Here is a 22,412-nt window from a genome sequence, read left to right on the forward strand (position 1 = left end):
TTCCAGAGACAGTTTTCACCTTAATAGGAGCAGGAGCATCCATTTTCTTTAACATTTTAGCATTAAAATTAGTGATAAGCTTTTTGACTGAACCCCCAGACAGGGCAAGTGTTAAAGTTGGTTTCATATATCAGCTGAGTAATACTATTGGTTGGGGATGGAGAGATTCAAGCTACCAGTGCGACATTCGGGAAACAGGTGGTGAGTTGCAGTTTGTAAAAGGAGGGAACTGAAACAAAAGGTAAAGAAGAGATATTCAGCATATGCAAGTTTAATAAGTGTGTCACAAAACATTGTAAAATTACAGACAGAGAACACTATTAATAAAAGGACCTGAGAAAAAAAAATGTTTGTGAATAGTCCATGCATTTTTTAAAAAGATTTTTCTGAAGAGACCACAAAGAAATGACATAAATAAATGTACTGTATAAGTAGACAATTAAATAAAAAATGTAATGAAAAAATACATGTTTTGTTTATGAATTACTGTTTATTAGTAATAAAACTATTCACTCTTTATACCATATTGAATTTTGATCTATTGAAGTAGGATCTATTGGCTTGCTTTATAGAAAACAATCAAGTGTCATATACATCCTTCACAGGGAAAAAGAGAGAACAACATAACTGTGATGTTATTTAGAAACCAGATGTGGGCTTGTAAATTCTTTGTATTGTGTTGAATAGTTTTTTGCATCATGAATCATCAAAAAATAGTTTCATTGTATAAAGTCCGATCATTGTCAAATCATTAATGAATCGTATTACATCATGAGCAGGTGAATCGTATCACATTGTATCGGCATGGGGGCTTCACTGTATCGTTAATGTATCATATCGCCAGCAGCGTATCAAGACAAGTATCAAATCAGCCTTGGTGGTATGGATTCACATCCCTACAGGTGGTTAGAGACCTCCTTTGCTTGCTCAGAGGTGCATCAGCTCAACTTCAACCCCCCTTATGACGCTTCCATGCTTCTACAACATTGCACAACAAGAGGACATCAGTCCCAGGTTGAAAAAGGTTTATTGGCACAATAAGATAATAATAAATTTGATGTGACATCTGAGTTCAAGCTTTAACCCTCAGATCATCGTTTTGCCCCAGAGTAGAACAGATACTCTAAACCTTTTGTTCCCTCAGTTATCAGACAACGTCACTCGGATTGGGGCCAACCACATATATTTTTTGTTTAGCACTTTTCACTTTTCTTTTCTTATCTTATTTTAACTATTTGTTTACTGTTTACTTCATAAGGATCGTTTATCAGTATGTTTTTCTTCTTTTTATTTATGGCCTGGTATATGGTCTGACGACCCATTCAGTATATTATAAACAGGTCTGCTTATTAACTATTAATTATTAGCAATTAATGCATGCGCGGCATGACAAGCCCCATACATCCATCATTTCTCTGTTATGACAGCAGGATGTGGAGAAGCACGATGGAAGAACTCAGCAGGCTGGTTCTATGGAATGAACTTGAGAATAAACCCAGCATCAATGGAGCAATCCATGGACGTCGCCTTCGTGGAGAATGAGGGTGTTTTAACACACACTCTTTTTCTGGTGGGAGGGTTGAACTCCCACACTTTTCCCACATTGTTTTTATTAAACTTGCAACAGTCCAGCTATATTTTGCACCAGCATGTCTGCTCTAGTGGATCTCTGGTCAACTCTGTTTTCCAAGGCTATCAATGATCAGCTGATCGTCTTTTCTGTCATTGTGTTTATCATTCAGCTGAGAAGAAGGAAACAAGCGGCTCATGGTTCACACAATCACATATTCACCCCAAAGTACTGTTTTAGCAGAACCTTCTCTAACACAGTAGTTGGCTGGTGGTAGACAGGGTTTATGCTTCAGGTATGCAGGGGCGGGTCTAGAAAAGTTCTGATGGGCCAGGCAGGAGCACTGACCAGGAAAAGTTGGGCACAAATTAAACCTTTTTTTTTAGGTCTAGATTTATGAAATATTGAACTGATTATTACAACTAAAGTGATCTTCTGATGTCAAAAAAAAAAAAAAAAAAAAAAGTGAAGAAAAACATGTAAGACAAACAGCCAATGATCTGTTTTATTGGCAGTTGTTTACTTTGGGTGATGCTGCTGTAGGACTTTTATTACTGCTGCACAAATACTTAACACTTCAGTGATTAAAAAGAAAACAGATTTATTCAGATCATCAGTTTTTTCAGAGTTTCTTCATCAATGTTGCCTGTTTAACTTCAGTTGTCACATCTGCTGTTTTTGTGAGAGAAATTATCACCACGGAGACGATTGGTGGGACGATGATATATGAATTCTGAATTATGATCTAGAACATGGTAGAGATGATTTAGAATAACATGTAGAAGTACATCTAATGCTGCATTTACTGACTCTTGGCCATCGGATATTTATCCAAGGTCAGTTAATAGTAAATATTTGTAGCATTGGCTCTTTCAGTTGATACAATACAGTAAAAACGGGCAAATTTCAGGCATTTAAAAACTCGCAAATGGTGATTAATCATTCATTTGTAAGTTGTGATTAATATGATTACAGCCCTAATATATATATATATATATATGTGTGTGTGTGTGTGTCTGTGTGTCTGTGTGTATAATAACATGGCACACAAAGCCCAATACAAGTATTTGATCTGAGGAATTTTCTCATATGGTCTCATATGTTGACCTATTTTTGATGCTTTGGCACAAGGGGACCTGCTTATCTTTTCACTGAGGAGTATTGTCCTGTATTTTCATGGCAGCAAAGGCTATTATTAACCTACAAAAGACATCCCCATGATTCCTCTATATCTTTCTGACCAGGGCATGGATTGACCCTCATACAGCAACACCGTTATCTGCACCCTGATAGGTGGGTGCTCTTCTTCAGTGCTGTAATGACTCCAGCAGGTGGTGGTAGTGGTGGGGGTAAAGTCTTCAAAGTAGGAGAGTGGCAAGGGTATAAACCATGATAATCCAAAGAAAAAGACATCACTGGCTTTTTTTTAAAATTATTATTATTTGGATGTATAAAAGAAGCAAAAGATGTTTCACAATTCACTCACTGAGTCCAAATTTCTCTAAAGTGGTATAAACAAACATGTAAAAGTCTCACTTGTGCCGCTTGATCTTGCATAATTCATTAATATAAACCCCATTTTCAAAAGGATTTGTAATTATGTTCCTGTAATTTATTCTTCCTGTATAAAAGGTGAGTCACAATCACAACTACCTAATTGTGTTCTTTTTTTTTTTTTTTTTTTTTTTTGCTTTTATAAAGACCAGTGGGCATGTTGTATAGCGACCCTCTTAATCTGGAGTCAGTCCATTCATCAGACTTACTCGCACTTCCCCGTCCTTCCGAAGGATGACGCTAGAATCAAAAAGCCATATTTATAATTGGGGGGTCTCCAGCTCTGCCTGTGTCACATGGAAGCACAGTAGCTGAGCCGAGGGGATGCGAGCGTAGAGATGGAGGGGGCTTGAGGGACCGTGGAGGAGAAACCTGGCACTCGGAGATAATATTGGAGACGCGGCTGCAGTAGCGGCAGCGGAGGAAAGCGCACAGGCAGGTTAAGCACTTCCCAGCCTCCCCTCCTGGCTGGGGAGCGCGGACGGGGCGCACGAGGAGGTCAGCGGGCGCTGAGAGGATGCCACATGCAATATGCTGCATTCCTGTTTTGTGAAGCCCAGGAAGCCCAAGTTATCTGTTTTGATTGATTATGCTCGCGGGGTGCGCCTGGTCCGAGGGGAAGCAGAAACTGAAGGAAGCGACCAGGGCTGATGCTGCGCCTCCACAAATCTCTGAGCTGAGTGAGTACAGAGATGCTATAGCGCAGTGCCTGTAGCTGTGTGACAGGCTGGAGGCAGGGAGGGAAGGAGGAGGGGTGTTGGAGGGGGGTGGGGGGGTCAATTATATGTGCCTATAGATTCAGCTCGATAAGCATACGCAGCATCATTTATTAATCAGGGAAATGTAGCCTGTCACTGTACTTGTTGTGTGTGTGTGCGCGCGCGCGTGTGTTGGCCCTGCCTTTTCATCATTCGCTCTGGTCATACATTTTAACACAGACACGTGCGCACCCACCTCAGCTTTACTGCATCGTCTTTATGGTTTTTTCCTTCTTCTTTGCGATTTAAGCTCCAAACGAACGGATTCATCAGAGAACTTTATTATGATTTGGCGAGAAGGAGCCTCAGATCACGCGTTTTTCTGTCACTGTGGGGCATATAAAGATCATTAAGGTTAGACCTTCCTATAAAAATGTGCTGCACCCCCTCCTCACCCTCTTCTCTCCCTCCCCCCTTCCTCACACATAAATGGTGGAGGGGGGTATGGGGGACTGGCTGTGTCGTGCAAGTTGCCACCTGACCTCGGGGACACAGCATCCTCAGCCATCCTCACTTTGATCTGGGAATTAATCGGAAACGCTTTGATGATTAGAGGAGAAGAAAAGGAGGAAAAATTCTCCTGCTACAGGCTCAATAAAACAAACCCCCATAAAAGCACTACCACACCAGCCTGGCTTTTTAAAAAAAATATCTCTCACTCTCTCTTTTTCTGTCACTGCTAATAGCTAAATTTAAATTTTGAATTTAAAATGTTTCAATTTTTAATACAAAATTCTAATTTTAAATTTAATTTTACAATTTTCCCTAAATTAAATTTTCCCTCATCACACCCTGCATGGTATCATTTGAGTCGTGGTTTCTTACCTGTTGTCAGCAGCATTGCAGTTTTAGGTGTCAGAGCCCAGAGGCGCGGTGAGCCGGTCAGCCAGCCAGCAGCCCAGCCGTCAGCTGTGACTGATGCCTGCTGAGTGGGTACCATCATGAGCCAAATACATTTTACCTCCACAGACACACACAAGCTTTTAATTCAGGTCTGTGCTTAGTTTAGCAAAGGAGATGAGATCCACAATGTATAAAAACATGATCCTTATGACGATTCCAGCATATTTGTTATTGTTTCAAGGTTTCAGCACATTGGAGAGGATGCAACTTATGCGATCACAAGACATTCTATTTATTCTGTTATTTATTTATTAAATTTATAATGTGAGTTGGTGTTTGTACGAGAGGCAGCGCTGCACAGATAAACACAGAACCTCTTCCACACAGGCTTCAGCTTTCTTCCTCATAGGGGCATGGTTAATCGTTGTTGCAAGCAAACATTTGACCTAATTCACATTCTCACACAATAGCATCCCCCCCCCCCCCCCCCCCCCCCCCAACACACACTCACATACGCGTTGCTGTTATTTGTGTCACACTGAGGGTAAGGATTTTGCTCCACATGAACTCCCAGGTGGTTTATCAAAACCTGAGCAGATTGGCAGAGAGGCCACTGCTGACTGGCTTGGCCTGTTTGGAAAGAGCTCCAGGTTATTAATAATGAAAACACATGTAAATGCAGCATGTGTTCTTAGACAAATTAAATGCCTACTGGTGTTGATTGCTGCTAGGGCTATCTGTGTTCCTCAAAATACATTTTTATGAGGATTACACCATAAATCCGTGTTTCCCCTTTATGGCCTTGTGCAGGGTTGTGAGCAGAAAACATGAACATTCTCCAAAAGCAAGAGATTTGTGTCCTTTAAATATGACCTGATTTCCGTGCAGTTATCCATATGCGTAACTCAGCATGCTTCAATCTTTTTCTAAAGACATTAAAATGCTGAGATTAGATCCAAGTCAACAGGTGACCTGGAACTAACTACTACTTTCATGATGAACTGATTAATCTTTTTGGTCTATCACAGCAGAGAATCATGCAAAATCTCCATCACAGTTTCTTCTGGTGTTTTACATAATCTGACAAACAGACCAAAGATCTATCAGATCAATTTATTGTGGACTAAGACAAGAAAGCAGTATGTTTTCACACTTATAATAACAGAACATAATGTTTTAGGCTGGGTTGCTTTAAAATGAATAACCATATGGTAGCTGGGCTTTAGAGTCAGTCTGTGACTGCCAGTTTAGTGATGCAGGATTTTGGATGATGGCTGAACTGTGGCAGGTATTTTCAGCTGTTTTAATTTCTCCTCTGGCAGTTTTAAGCAACACTGTAGTCCTGGTCCTTCTTCCCTGTTTTTCTACTGATGCCTGAGGACGTAAAGATGCACAAAGAACAAAGAGAAATCTATATCTGTGCCTGTTTCCAAGCTCAAAAGTTCCCTTACCATAGCCTTTGGAGCTTTCAGTTAATATTTTGTTATTGTTCTTAAGTGAAGACTGAGCTTTTGAAGCTGACGATGGTGACTGTTGATGCTCCAGTTTCTTTCCACATACAGGTATGGCCCTAATGTAAGCAATGCCTTGCAAATCTACACCTTGTTCAGGGGAGTGCTTGGTAGTTTGGGATGAGCACACTGATTGCCACAGGCAGGAGGGAGTGGGGTCTTTGTTTAGCAGAAAGGCAGCTGGTTGAGGGTCATTTCTTTCTCTTTGCTTTATGCGTTTTGTCCAATTGGTTGGATCAGATGAAGCATCTCTCGGGCCAGAGATTACACTGCAGTGCTGAGGCCTCACTCTAAACACAGCAGGCTGAGGCAGGGGGATAGAGGGAAAGAGTAATGGCCGAGGAGGTGTGGATGCACTAACGGACACAGGGAAGTGATGACAAAGGAAGGGATGGAAAGGAAATTAAGGACAGGAAGCATCTATGGGAAATGTGACAGCCTCTTCTTATCATCTTCTTTCAGTGTCTTCAAACACCTGCCACAAGACTCCCACGCATGTCTTCCTCCCTCCTCTCTCCATTTTTTTCCTCCACACCTACACCTTTCCCCTTTCTTCTCTCTCATTACTCTCTCTTGTCTCCACTGCTCAGCTATGTTGTCAAATGAACACAGATACAATTATCCTGACACTGCTGCAGCTGTGAATTGAATCATTGTCTCATAGATGCATATTGTGCTTTAAATCTAAGCTGTTCTTCCAGACTGCTCACTCAGGAAGTGCTTGGTTAAAGTGAAAAGCTGCCGGATGTTTTAGTGGCATTTAAAGCAGGTTACAGTCGGTGACAGCTATTCGAACAGTTTTTGATTGACATGCTGGGAAAACATGTTCACTGTTGCAGTCCCTTCCCATACAAGCTCAAAGCAGCATTCTGCTGTTGGATATCCACTGCTGAAAGTAGACCATACTAATAACAATCAAAGTGATTTAAATTAGAAAACAAAGCATTCTTCTCTCACTGGTTAGGACACCTTTAACTTAGAAGAAGCATCTAAAGCAGCGTGCAAAGAATCACTAACAGGCCTATGTATGAAATCATGGTGCAAATTAGATTTCATGCTGAGAACAGTTGGGTTCATTTTTGGTGTCTACTGAGTGAAATGCAAATTACCAAAAGTCTGCAAAACTTCTAAAGCACAAAGCATGAAAAAATTCTGTCCTGTTTATACTGTGTGTGATTAAGAAGAAAATCTGTTGTTTTTTTATATGAATACTCTGAGGAATTGATTTTAGAAAGGAAGAAATGTTTACCATATGCATGAAAAAGAGGCTGTGCTGTTTCATTCTGACAGTGAGTGTTTGCTGCGCTGACTGGTCATATTAATGCATCCACTGAGCTCTCTTAAAGCCCTTTATATATGTGACATTCGAGACACTGCCATCTTTTAGAGGACCCCTTTTATATGTAAGCAGCTCTTGAATAAACTTTGTATCAAGTGTACAGTATGTAGATCCTTATATCAATACTTCTTCCAGCTACTTTGGCATAACTACTGAATAACTGTGGGATGCTTTTTAGCTGCACTTCTTTATGGTCACATCAGCTCACCACTTTGGTTCCAGACTGCACTGACAATGTCTGTTGGATGGATTACCATGAAATTTTGCAAGTATTCATGCTCCCTTAGACGATAATAAAGGCACTCATTCATAGCCTCAGAAGTTGATATAGTCACTGCGATACCATCCATTAGTCTGAGAACTGTTCATTTAAAGCCTCAAACTTGGTGCTTAGTCCTCTGAGTTTTTTTTTATACTCTGAGGTGGCCATATTTGGACAAGAAGGTAGAGCGGTGTGGTGACAGTTAAAGCCCAATTAAGACAGTTAAAGGGGTGGGGGTGCAACTGTGACGTGAGTTTCAGTCTAAGTTTCTTCCTTGTTGGCTTTACCTTAGAAAAGGAGCGGCTGAGTCCTTTTTTTATGAGCTCAGTACCTTTTTAATTCAAACACCCCCACTGGAGACTCAAGTCTGAGTCCTGCCTTCTCTTATGGATTTGTTGTTTTAGAACCCATTTTAGACGGCTAATTGTAGGCAGTCGTTTGGTTAGGTTTAGAGTTTTAACTCAAAACATGCTATTTTAGGAATTTTAGTTATCCCTTTGTGATATCAGCTGCTCTTGAGTTAGGGTTATGGAAATACAGATTAAATAAAATATCATCTTTCACTTGATGACACACATTAATATTTGAAACATCCTTCAGAAAACCTGGAATCCATTTCTGTTATAAAGAGGTTAATATAGAGATAAATAGGGTCTAGAAAGAGGTATTTGCACATCTAAAAAGGCAATTTTTTTCCCCAAAGGTAAACAGGCATAAGTGAATGTGTACCCCCCATTTATGCAACATCACCTCTTAACAGAGACCCAAAAAGATGACCATCCACAAGAAGTTAGACAAAATATTTAATGAGCAAAAATGTAAATATTTGAAATAGGAACATAAAATAAAAATAAATTCAGCGAGTTAAATTGAATGTGAAGTTGGAACAGAGAGCCATGATGCAGGGAAGAAACACTAATGATACAACTCTGATTAACCAGCATGACAGATAACATGAAAAGTAAAAATACATTTTTTAATTTAAATATTCTTGAGTGTGTTTCAGTGACTCCAAACTACATTTAAAACAGTTTTTGTTTAACTTTTTAATCAAGCAGTTTTAATTTGGTCAGTAGTATCAAATAGAAAGCAATAAAAAAAACAAACAAACAAACAACACATTTCATATCTGAATGCTGCTTATTTAAAGTGCTGCTCTGTCAAAGCATCTGAAGGCAGGTCCTTCTTGCTCATTGTGCAGGCAGTGATATTAGCGCTTAAGCAGTTCCTTTGTACATACAACAGTGATCTGGTAAAGTTATTTAATAATAAATCAGTGGATTCTTCCTGTCTGCAAACAGTCTTGTCACAAGTCTTTGTGGTGCATATTGGCCTGAATTTAAATAAGTTATATAGCTCATACTCCACAGCAAACATTTCTAAGAAGTTCATTGTCCTTTGAAGGATTAGTTTAAGAATCAACTTAGCTCTAATTATAGTTTAATCCAGAATAAGCCAAAACTGGTACTTATTTAAGCCATCACTCTGCAAGTGTCTTTAAGTTAAGTCAGCTACAACAGCCACTGTAGTCTGGGACTAGCCTTCAACCTTGTCTCTGACACCGGCCCATTATCTGCTAAACAGCAGCAATTTTATATTTGTTCTTATTTCTGTTCTAAAGCCTGTGATCAAGCAGTACATACTGTATAACATTACTCTGTCACTAGTATTAGTATTTATTAATATTTATTAGTATTGCCCAGTGGGCTGCAAATGTGCTACAGTATATTCTGTAAAGTGAATGCCAGATTTAATCTATTGATTTGTTGGGTCAGGCCAAGAATATACTTGCTTTTAATTACATGTGTTTGTCTCACTGTCTCATATTTTGCATTTGTTTAAAGCTTCTTTTGTGCACTTCCTCAGAGATTAACGCTATGTGTCTGCAAGCTGCAATATGCAAGTGAGCAGTACGCGCAGTGTAGGGACTGATTTAACCAATATGCTTGGTTTAAGGGCCTCACATAGCATCTGCATACCACTGTTGTTTTTTCTGCATGATCTCAAAATGAACCAAATGCTAACCTCTTCTGTTGTCTCTATGCTTATCATTTTGTTGACACCCTACAAACTTGGTAAGATCGGTCTAAGTGCTCTAATGTGTCCCCTAGTAATGTAGTGTAGTACTCAAGCAAATATATAAGCAATTAATCACATGACGGAGCCAAATGTCTACAAAACGATGTGAGGTTACAAAGCAAGCATGTTCTTGTGGGATGGTGTGTACACAGACCAGAGATGTGTTCATAATGGTTTTCATAGAAGTGCAAAACATATCTTCGAAAATAAAACATGAAAAGCTAAATGGAGCATCTAATATGATTTATGGCTGTTTGCGTTCTGTTAGACTTTTGGACTCAATTATCAGATCAATGAGGTACTTTAGTGACAGACAACAGAGGGAAAACAAAAACATTTCTGCATACACGGTTAATTCTAACCAAACGTTGGGAATAATATTGGCAAACCAGAAAAGTGTGTAACAGTTTGGCTGCTCTCTATTTATTTATTCATTTATTTTTGGTTAATTTTTAGCTATTTAGTGTATGAGGATTAAATTCTCCTCGCAAGTAAAGTATTTGTGTGGAATCTAATGAAACTAAAACAGTAGATAAGAAATGGAATAAATACAAAGAAGTACAAAGACATGCAATGGCAGATCGCAGGTTTGTTGTCTGTGATGGACAAGCAACAAACAGACATTAACACACATGAAAACACATAGTCACAATGGACAGATGGTGTGATTTGACAGAGATTAGACTTGTTTCTGTGGTCTTTTTAGTATTGCTATTTGTTTTTATTCTTTATTTAAAGCATATTACATTCCCAAATGTGAAATTGTTTGGCAAGCAGCAAGAAATACAGAAGAAAAAGGAGAAATGTTTCTGTTGCTCACTCTGTTTTCACATTTGTCTCTGTCAGAGTTTTAGGTTCCTCAGCCTGCTGGCATGTTTCAGCTTTGCTCTGACTCATTGCAGCTCCTCAGTATGTTTGTTTGTTTCTGTCAGGATGGCTCAAATATGGAAAATGTGCATTTGCCCATATGGAGCAATAGGTATCTGACTAACAGATCACAACAAGATTTTACACACAAAAAAGGATAAGATAAGGATAAGGTCTTTTAAATTCCTTTAAGTACACCTGAAAAATCTGTGCTGGCGAGCAGGTGTGCTGTTGATTTTTATGTAACTGTGACACACAAAGCTCAGTAATCCCCAAACAGGCTAAAGCAGAAGCGAATGCCAAAGGCACAGTGTCTGTCCACTTCACTGCTCCCGTGTTGGATGGGAATTCACAATGTCCCTCTTTTCGAACTGCTGCTTTCCTTCTGCTTTCTGCACTATGAATACTTTACTTCTGGTTCTGCTATTTTGTTAACCTCTTTAATGTTTTGTAAAGGTTAGATAATTCTGTAATTAAGCCCCTCTCTGTGTCTGCAGATCCCTGTGAGACCGTGGCACTTCCCTGCGTGCATGAGTGTAAGGGTGTGAGTGTGTGTGTGTGAGAGAGCAAGTGAGCGTCAGCGCTCCCACATGGCCTCCATGCAGGACGGGCTGAACTTCACGGCTCCTCCCTACAGCAAGGTCCTGCTGCTGGGCGCTATCGCTGCTTCCTCAGCCTTTGTCGTTACGATCCTCATTGTGGTGCTCTGTGTGGGCTGCCAGAGGTAAGAGCAATAGTGTGTACACATATTTGACCACACACACTCTAAACTTTGGAATATTTACACATGCATGCACCAGTGATGGAAGAAGCAATCAAATAATTTCCTCAAGCAACTGTAGCAATTCAGCGATTTAAACTACACTGTAATTATTTTAAGATATATTTATATTGTTCTATTGATGCACTATTTTATCAGGTCTATGAGGAACTACATTTAACTTTGGCTAGTTTAGTAAAGGCCCTGTGATGACTGGCTATCGTTCCAGAGTGTACTCTTGCTTCATTGGGATAAGATCCAACTCTCCTGCATTGTAATAAGTTGGTATAGCCAATGGACAGATGGATGTATTGATAGTCCAGTCCAGTTCAGTGGTACCTTCTAAAGAGTCACAAGATGTATCTTAGGGATCACAGATAGGGTTAGGAGCCAAAACTCAACTCCAAAGAGGAATTTATGAAAATATACTTGGTATGTGACAGATTATAAACAAATGACAGATATGATCATTTCAGTTTGAGGACCTCCTTGTGTATGTTACTATGCTGGATCTGCCAGCACAGTAGCATGGTGTATCAATGGAAATAGCTAATAATCTAAAAAAAAAAATGGAGGCTCTCTATTAATTAAAAAAAAAAAAAAAAAAAAAAAAAAGAAAAGAAAAAATGTTTATTGCGTTTGGATGTTGTAGATATTTCTGTTTCTAAACATCTAAGCATCTAGACTTCTTTTTAACATTCTGTTTTCAAATATTAGCTGCGAAATTAAAACCAGAATGGATGATATTCAAATAATCTTAGCAATGACATGATTAATGTATCTCAGGATGGGTGCTTGAATTTAAAAGAAGATTCAATGCAATCCATTGGTTTCCGTAGCTAAGATTGTTTTGTTTTTTTGTTTTTTTAATGAACTGGTTTATATAAATGCAGTTATTTGTAACTGGATTAATGTGGGTCATGTAATGAATTTGTTTTAACCTCTTAACACCAGACCCAAAAATAATGGGTTGAAATATATAATTCTATTAATCTGATGCCTTTATTTTGCCCTATAACAGAATGTAAAAAACATAGATAAATAAATTAATAATAATAATTTGCATATATATTTACTATTTATTGTCAAGATTGTTGTAGTGCAAAAGGCCTCCACCAGGGGGCAGAAGACAAGTATTAGATTATATGCAAAAGGGTTTTTAAAAGCAAAGTTTTTACCACAAAATGATGCAATGGGTCTCAGAAACAGCTTATATCAAATATGATACATTAGGTGTTAGGGGGTTAATTTGATCAAAACTGGACTACATTTAATTTAAATAAACTGGACTGTGTCTGTAAAAGTGCCTTAAGAAAACTTTGGCTCCATTAACATGATGATGCTGAGTTGAGTTTTGCCCCCTCGTTTACTCGGTAACAGAGTTTTGGGTGGACGAAACCACTAAGGTTTGGGAAGGGGCTCCAGAGGGAAATTTTCTCAAACTGCAAGGCGAGTATTGTCTGTGTAAACATAAACAAGAATCTTTTGGTGAAGATGACGTCATTTTACACTTGTTGACTCAGGCCTTGTTTACACATGCAAACATGGCAGACCTCCATGTTCTGTTGTGTTTTGTCAGCAAAGACGCATAGATTACATGTGCCAGATAACCAATACACGTCTATATAAGCGGAGGGTTTCCACATCAAACACACCACATCAATTCCAGTCCTGTTTGCTTTTTCCATCTGCACAGAGATAGTTTTCATTCTGCTGTTAGGTCAATGTAATTTTTTTAATATGCAAAGGGAAAAGTTTTGGATTTTGAGTGGAAAGGATGTTTGGACAGGGCCTTTGTCATGATTTTGCACAATTCAAATAAAGATGTATTGACTATAACTAATAGAGGAGAAAGGAAGAAAATTATATTTTGCCAAACATATCTGTAGCAAAATAGAACATAGAAGTAATTTCTCTATAAGGTGAATGTCCCTTAGATTTCTTTTTGTTGTGAATTAGCACTAAACGAGTCAAACCACACTGAGCTGGTAGAGGACGTCAAACTGCATTAAACTACTTGAGCTACTTTCCAACACTGGTATGCACATATGCAAATACCCTGCAATGTCCTTCTCGTGACACATGGACAGTGACTCAGACACAAACTGCAACACACTCAGAAGTGATTCAGTGTTGGATCCTTTATGACAGAGTGGTTGTGTTTATCACAGGAAGGGGAAGACACACAATGTCCCTGGCGAGGGTGGAAAACATCGTCTCATGGACATGGTAGGTACCAGGCAATATGCTTCTCAGTAGTGTTTGTACTGCAGCAGAGGTAGCTGAAGCCACTCCATTCACCAGGGAACAATATCATGCAGAGGACACCTCTTCAGTCTTAATTACTGCTTAACTGACTCTGTGTGTGTGTGTGTGTGTGTGTGTGTGTGTTATCAGGGTATACTCAAGCAGTCAAAGCTGCGCTCCATCAGTAAATCAGACACTGAGATGAACAAGATGAACTGCAATGGCAAAAGTGAGTGTATCTTTCACATAAAAAACTTCTGACCTGTGTTCTGTTAATTATAGCTCACTTCTAACCAAAAACCCTGTTGCTCAAAGTCAACTTTTCAGTAACTACAAAGCTCAGTCTTGTTTGAGGCTGCACTGCCACACAATTTATATGCTTGGAAAGTCGAGAACTTTTATCAAAAACATCAGAATAAGTGGTCTATGATATTTTTTGAAAGCACAACAGCCACAAGATCTGAAGGCTGAAGATTTTTTCTCTATGCAGTTAACAGTTTTTCTGTGCCCATCAGTATCTTATCTGGTCATAAATTCACTTTAAATCTCATCTATGATAAGATTTGAGGACGTGTTAGAGGATAAATTTACCCTAAAACAGAATTCACATTGCATTTACAATTTAGCCTTATTTCACCAGCATGTTCAGTCCAGATTTATGAACATGAATTTCTCTCTCAAAGAAATGAATCAGTGCCAAGACAAATCCTGGAGCTTCATCACTGACAGTCAACAGGGAACTGCTTTTGTGGGCACTGTGACAGTAGCCCAAGAGGTTTTGAAGAGACATAAACATATGTCCTGCTTCATACTTGTCCTGCTTCCACTGCAGTCGTATGAAGCCAAATTGGATTCATATCTCAAACATCTATGTCAGTTCCCCATTTACTGCCAGTCTCAGATTGTCTTCTCTCTGGCTACTCAGAGTTTTATTCATGTTCACAAATGATTGTCAATTCGTCCACTTCAAGAGGATAGAGCGTAAAGTATACATAAAGTATAAGTTCAATTTTAAGGAGGGTATTGGAGGTACGGACAGTATAACATTAGGCTGTATGTGCCTTGCAGAGGCATCTAAAAAGAAACGTCCAGCCAGCATGAACCTTCTTCTGCTGCCCAGCCGCTGGTCTAACTCTGACCTTCGTTCTCAAGGCAGGCAGCTTCCCCAGATCCCCTCTGGGACTGGAGAGGAAGGCGAGCACACTTACTCTGAAGTGGGCCAACGTTCCACTACCACACGTACTGATGATGCCCTCTACGCCATGGTAGGCAGGGCCGGGCAGACGGACACTCCAGCCCCTCCAGCTGTCCCTGCCAACACGCCGGCGCCCCCAGACCCAGATGGAGATGTGGAAGGAGGGTTGCCTGAACCTGAGGCTCAGGTCATGTCTCCCCCTCACCCTCCGGAGACGGCGGAGTACGCCTGCGTCAGGAAGCTGAGGAAGGCTGACAAGGCACCTCAGAAGAGGGACAGTGGGACAGATATGGTGGAACCGCCAGCACCACCTCCACGACATGCTCCGCCTTCACATCCAGCTCCTCCTCCACCACACCCCCACAGCACAAAGTTGCCCCGCAGAAACGTTGAGGCCTTTAACGTCCCGTCATTCCCAAAGGTTGGTGCAATTAAATGTTTTTCAGACTATAAAATTTGCAAATGTAATCTGATAGGAAAACAGTTCTATTGCAGTTGTCAGACTCCTTTAATTTCTGCATATTTTGTGGAGTTTTAGAATTAATTCTGCAGTAATAAAATGGAAGTTTCCTAAGAAAATGAACATAACATGTTTTAAAATTTTTAGACCCGTTGCTGTGGTTACCTGTGTTCAGGTGCTCTTTGTTCTGATAATCACTGACATCTGCACCGAATCAAAAGACGACATTAAATGTGCCATATCAAGGCAATTAAGGGACTATAACTATTTCTAAAACTGAAATGAAAATAAATCAATTATGCAACACAATTAATTGTGTTTATGTGTCAGAGTTAAATAGTACAAGGCAACCGTAGATGATAAGGTTTCTATCACATGCGTAGGCTAATAAATGTTAGCTCCTAGTTTAGCTTACTACTGAGGAGAGATGTAAATAAAAGTAACACTCCATGAATAGCAAGGTGGTTGTTTGCACAAAACTATTATTCCCTTGCTAAGCTAAGCTAAACCAAGCTTAGCCAAGATGGCTAATGCTTCAAATTTGGCTAATAGACTTGAATTTAAATCTTATCCTTTTAATCTTGGCAAGAAAATTAATAAAATTTCCCCAAATGTCAAATCTATTCTTTTAAAAGATCTATAAAGCAGATTTTTTTGTGTGTGTGAGAGAGAGAATTTGATTTTGACTATGTTTATTTCATATTTGCAGCTAATTTACGTGACAATGGACAATAGAGTGTAAGCCTTTTTTTTACAAATGTATTCATACATGTATTCCACATCTTTGCCCTGCGACAACTGGCATTACAGATTTAGATATACCCATAATAAGGGACATAATATCATGAAATGTATTTTTTAAAAACATGTCACAGAAAGAGATGTGTATTGTGTTTATTCTAAAAAAACAAAAAAAACAAGGATCCTACAAGCATTGACTGCAATTACCTGATCCCTGGCTAAGTAAGTTAAATATCATGTGTTGTTGGTGCCTTAATGCCACAGGTCAGGTGCAAATGCTTCAGGGACTTTTTGTTAAATATTTCTTTCGCACTCATCTAAAAATGGATTTGAAATTAGCTATTTTTTTGGCTTGGACTAAACACAATATTTCTCAGTTGTGCTTTAAATAAGTGTGCTATGAAAACATAAACCTTTTACCCCAGCCTGAAACAGTGAGTACTCTGGAAAAAGTTTTCATGTGGAATTGCTTTGCATTTTTTTGCATCCATCTTGCTCTCTGCCTGAACGTGTTTTTTAACTCATCTAGCAGACAAACATCCTCACTGATAGATGCTGCTGTCACCGTCTTAAACGCAAGGGCATTGATAAAGTAATTAACTCCTGATGTCCTTCTCACATGGCACATGGTAATCATGATATAAGCTCTCATCAGATTTTGTTTTTACTGTTTTATCAAAGTCTTTTGGATCCCAAAACTCCAGCAGGTTTTTTTCTGACTGCTCTGAAGACCTGACCAGTAGAGTGCTGCTCTTATGCTTGTTTGCATCTGCAAACTTCTGGTCTTCCCTCAGATTTAAACAGGAATACACAAATTTGGTTTGTTAGTTTTACTACATATGCAAAATACATATTTCAGTAACATTAATTACTGAAATATGAGAGATGAGCCTGGAATGCAGAAAAATGGAAAACATGAAAGAGTTTGAAAACTTCCTGAATGCCCTTTTCAATAAGCCTCAACAGCAACACCTCATTGGCCTGTTTTACAAGCTGGAGGAAGTGATGACTGGAACCTAACCTAACCCAACCTAAACTGCTAGGTTGGGTTGTTAGTGGTTCTCCAGAGGTCTGAGTAGAGCAGAAGCTGATCTCATACACTCACTTATAAGAGCAAGACTGAGTTGATGCTCTGTGCACACCAGTCTCACAGACACATAGTAAGAGAGTGACAGGTATGAGACCTGGTTAATATATTTCTCAGTGCTGAATTTATTTATTGTTTTGTCCCCTTCTGCTTCAGTATTACATATTCAGTAAATGTGCAGTTAGTGGCTGAGGTGCAGTGATCAGAATCTGGAGAAGATTTCTGTTAGATTTCCTTTAGATTGCTGCAGAGGACCTGTGCGGCTGTTTTTGTGCCAGTGTTGCAGTTTCCTCTGTACTCGGCTGCCTTCTGCATGGTGTTCTGATATGCTGGCACTTCTGCAGAAATCTCTTTGAAGTCCAGGGCAGCGAGAGATTTTTATTTGTTGTAGAGTTCTTGGTGAGTGTGGGGTGTTCTGCTCTCAGCAGTGTCACCTCCTCCATATGTTTGCAGCAGCAGGAGTGTAGTCAGGCAAGCTGTTTTTACCGTAGCTGCGAGGCTTTCTACTCCCCTCCAGGTGACAGTGGGAAACCATTTGCTGCTCCCGCGTGAGGTCAGCGAGGTCAAGCTGTCTGCTGTGACCCAAGTTCAGTAACACACAGTTCACAGGCTTACATGTGTAAGCAGTTTGCTCACAGGTCTCCTCGCCGTCGATTTTCATGTGGATGATGCAACATGTTGAAATTGAGTCATTCACAATAAAAGCAGGTGCTTCCTCACAGGCTCCACCTTTCAGGGAAAATCTATTCAACACCGTATAAAATCAATCAAACACGACAGCTCTGCTTGAAAGCGGTTAATTTGTCCTCTATGAGCCTTGTTATGTCAGTGTTAAGAATGCAGCCTTTATAGCCGCAGATGCCCCTTTTTGCTCAGCATAGCAGAATGCAGAACATGTGACTCTGTCCCAAATGTTATTTGTTGCTCTGTTGATAGGAAGTGATGTTCATGGGCAATGGAGAGCAGTATATCTGGAAGCCTCCAGAGGATGACGATATGCTCTTGCTCCAAAATAAAGCTCTGGGCCCTCTGGGTGCTCACACGGTGGAGAATATGCAACCGTCTGCTGCTGCGGTGAGTGAGGAGTCCTCAGCATGCTCATCAAATTGTTTTGTCATTCATTTATTATTTTTGTTACAACCCATAAATCAAAATAAAAGGTTTCATACAGTTTAGCAGTGTGCATATCGACAATTTTACCCCAGCTCTTTATTAAAGATTTAACATTTTCAAATTGATTCAGCCATTTCAAATCCAATGAAGTTGTATAGTTTGGACACCCCCGGCCAGAAATTCTGTTACTATGAATAATTTAGCAAGTGAAAGACGACCAGATTCAAAAACACAAGGTTAAAGATAAAACATGTCCTTAACACTTCTTATGAATCTACAGTCATTCACATCATCACTGCTTGCAGCTCAGTCTCTAAGCATGAATTCTTTCATTAGACCGTTTACTTACTGTGGTTCTGTTTTAACTTTGTTAGCACGCTGAACATGCATCAAGATGTTCAGATGCATTTGTTTGCATCTAGTGCTCAACACAAAGATAATTTTTTTCCTCTTTCAGTTTTCCTCTGGTGAAGGCCATATTTGTGCAGGAGTAACAGATGCCCATCATTCCTGAAGGTTTTTTTGCAGCCAAACAGCTGCTTGATTTGCCTTCTTAACAATCCTCCAATCAGTTCTCTCCTCTGTTCCAGTTAACTTCCATTTCTTCATTACATAATGAACTGAGGAAACGGCAACCTGAACATTTTAGTCTTCTGTTGCTTTGTGGGAATTAATGATTTAAATTTTCATAATGCTAAGCAGCAGCACTGCAGGACTAAAGATTGTTTGAGGAGTCAGAGGATCTGTAGAGCTTAGAAATTAGCATCAGCTGGCCTTACTTTAGAATGACTGTAAAAATGCCAGCTCTTATAGAATCATGTAAGTGTGTGACTTTGGCAAAAGTCATCTGATTGCTCAAATTATACAAAACAACAATTATATGTAATAACTTTAAATGTAGAAGTGTGTTTCGTCTCTACAACTCTCAACTTTCTACTTTATGGAGAATACCTTCTGCTTACTTAACTATTCACAGTAATAGAAATTTTTGAGGATGTGTGCCCAGACTTTTGCTTTCCATGCTAGACGAACTGCATCCCCTTCCTACCATTTGACTCCAAACTAAAAATAAGAATGTGAGTCAAAATTTTGGCCTATTCCTTCAAAGTCTCCTTATACAGCAGAATGTTTGCTGTTATTGCAGGTGGCTGAGATGTACTCCAAAGTGTGCAAACCTGGGAAGAAGAAGAGAGCTGTGCCAGGGTCTCCCCCTGCCAACCTTGGCTTCCGGACCTTAGGCCGAGGTGACCGAGACGGGGGGTTTAGTGTAGTGGTCAAACCCCAGACGTGGGCCCCTCAGGAGGGCAAATTAGTCGGAGGACCCCTCGACGACCACTGCTACGAGTCCATCGGGACAGAGGAGTGTGATCCGGCCTATGAGAACGTGGAGGGTGGTGGCGGCTGGAAGCGAGAGCGACCCCCCAACACATGTGCCACTTTGCGACCGAGGAGGAAGAAAGCCCAGCAGCCCTTGCAGCAGCAGCATCCCCCTCCACCGCCACCGACGCAGCAGACCCCCAAGTTACAACACCTGCCTGCCAAAGCCCTGCTGTTGCCGGGGGAGAACCTGTACGAGAGCATTGGCGACCTAAAGCAGGGCTCCACCACCTCCAGCACCACCACCATCTTCACTTTCAACGATGGTATGGAGATGTACGTAACAGGGCTCTGAGGTGGCAGCTGCACTGTGACCCCCCCCTCCTTCCAACATAAGGAGCTGAGCTTACACCACATGGAGTAACGGCTTGGCCCCTGTCATGCTCACCCACACATACTGTTTACATTCAAGTCATAACATTAAGCCTTTCACAGGCTCCAGAGGCCTTGGGGTAGTAATGTTGATCTGTTATGACCTGGGCTAAATACAAAGTCCAATCTGTAAACCTTATAAGAAATCCAAAGGTAGTGAATAATAAATGAGCACAAGACCATTGCAGAGCAATCTGTAGGTAAAAGTAGCACTTCTGTTTCACTTATACATATGTGCAAAGCACAATTAAGTTAAAAGCCTAAATTCTTCCTTGATTCTAGCGGGTAAAAATAGTCATATATCTGGTCCAAGCAGGACCTCTAATTGGGGAAAAGGCACAGCATTGTGTAAAATATATTTTGGTAGCACTTAGTCTGTTGAGAACAGGCTTTCCCTGTGTTTGACAAGATTCAGGATGGAATTTTAAAAGGAACAAAGGAATTAATTATTAATCAATATACTTGAAAGCTCAGGGACCAGGAGAAACAATTATGAGAGTATTATAACAAAATAATTGCACATTTTGCATTCTTCCTAAAAGCTTCGACTGATTTCAGCCATTTTCACATGACAAAGCCGATCAGACACTTCCCTCCACCATGTTTGCTTTCACCATGACATGGACTGAACACTGTCTCCACTGCCGTCTGTAAATGAAGTGTTTACTTTGTTGATCCTGTTTCTGCACTTTGCCTGCTACAAGTTGCATGCTTAAAAAAAGGAAAAACAAAAAAAAAAAAAAAAACAAAAAAAAAAAAAAAAATCAAGCACTGTCACGTGGTACCTCTATATGAATGTTTTTATTTTAATATCGTCGTTGGTTGTTTATTTATTTATTTATTTATTTTAGTGTGTTGCTTTATATCTCTGTTGAGCTCAAAGCCAGTTAGATAAAGGATGTCTTTGGCTCGGTGGGACTCCGTGCAGCTGAGAGGAGGACTCCTTTTCTCTCCTGCAAATGCAACACACAGAGTACAGATGAAACAAAGAGAGAACTGCTCGAGTCCTAAAGGTGGAGACAGTCCACTCAACCCCTACCCCTCCTAGCACCTCGTCCACTCAGTCCTCACTCATGCCTCTGGATTGTTCATCTACATAGTCCCCCTGCCTTGTGGTCATGCAAATCTGCTCGGGTTTCATCATAGTGCAGAGTGGAAGGCTTACAGTAGAACTGATGTGTGTTAGCAAACATCATGTCTCATTATCACTCCATCGACGAACACTTTCTCTGTTATCAGTGGTTAAAAATATTGCAGAAATGACAAAAATGTGAAGCAAGTGGTTGCAGAGCATCGCCCAGAGGATAACGCATACAAATTCCATCCAAATCCCGGACAATAATGACTTCACTCGACCAAATATCCCCAGCAAACAATGTGATTATACTGTATGTTGATGCAATGTGTATGTACATGACAAAAGAGAAAGAATAATAAATATATCATCAGTGTCAAGAAATCTATCTTTTTCTATTATGTTCAATTGTGTTTTGGAATGACATCTATTGTGACAAAAACTGCAAAACAGCTGCAATGTAAATTTCAGTGTATTCTGTTTGTTGTTTTATCGAAGCCATGAAGCTACGGTGTGTTCTTGGAAAACCCTGCTAAGTTAAATGTGGCAGCTAATGTTGTGTGTTTGCTATTCAGACTACAGGGTCTTGTACTCAAAAGCGTGTAATTAAGTGCTAAAGTGCAAAAGATTGTAATGTTTTATATCAAGATTACTATTCATGAAATGTCAGTCAAGTTTATACTTTTGTAATAAAGTGGCACTTTAAAAGAAATATGTTTTATCTCATAGTCTCGCTCATTAAAGGGGACAGAAAGCAGAATTTGCTGAAGCTTTTTTTTCTTGAGTAACAGCTTTTCTTTAGATCTAAAAAGCTGCCTAAAGATTCACATCTTTAGTACTAGAAAAGGAGAGAAAACCTTTCGTAATTCTATTTCTAAGGGATGTGGTGAAAAAACTGTTTTAAAAATGTGCGATGTTTTCATGTCATTACTGAAACTCCTTTCTTTTGTCCTTTGCTTCTTTTGTGCACAACCTTACAACCTCGTTTCCACATGGAGCACAAGTGTGTTTGTGAGTAGCCTTCCCATGTTTTTTTCCCCCATCTGTGTGAATGTGCACGTGCACATGTGCCAGAGTAGTGAGGTCTACGTCTGAGTAGCTGTGGAGGGAGGAAACGGGGGGAGAAAAAAAAATAGGTCACCCCTTAAAACAAAAAGCTTGCAGTCAACATCGCAACCATCTGCTGAATTTTCATTGGCGGG

At 39.9% G+C, this 22,412-nt stretch overlaps 2 protein-coding genes across 2 annotated transcripts in view; one reads left to right on the forward strand and one right to left on the reverse strand.

Moving 5' to 3' along the window:
• The window catches only part of nkain5 (sodium/potassium transporting ATPase interacting 5), a 16,565-nt gene extending 12,442 nt beyond the window's left edge, over window positions 1–4,123 (reverse strand). Inside the window, exon 1 of the mRNA XM_042003574.1 lies at window positions 4,079–4,123. The gene's annotated coding sequence lies outside the window, so the exon portion shown is untranslated. The remainder of the gene's footprint in view (window positions 1–4,078) is intronic.
• Window positions 3,396–21,922, forward strand: si:dkey-70p6.1 (uncharacterized protein LOC570575 homolog). The gene is made up of 7 exons (XM_042003570.1): window positions 3,396–3,804; window positions 11,281–11,507; window positions 13,715–13,772; window positions 13,941–14,019; window positions 14,943–15,406; window positions 18,210–18,347; window positions 19,531–21,922. The coding sequence occupies exons 2-7, from the start codon at window positions 11,374–11,376 to the stop codon at window positions 20,056–20,058; spliced, it is 1,401 nt and encodes a 466-aa protein (XP_041859504.1). The 5' UTR covers window positions 3,396–3,804; window positions 11,281–11,373; the 3' UTR covers window positions 20,059–21,922.
• The last annotated feature ends 490 nt before the right edge of the window (window positions 21,923–22,412 follow it).

Source organism: Melanotaenia boesemani, chromosome 13, assembly GCF_017639745.1.
Source record: "Melanotaenia boesemani isolate fMelBoe1 chromosome 13, fMelBoe1.pri, whole genome shotgun sequence".
Lineage (NCBI taxonomy): Eukaryota > Metazoa > Chordata > Actinopteri > Atheriniformes > Melanotaeniidae > Melanotaenia > Melanotaenia boesemani.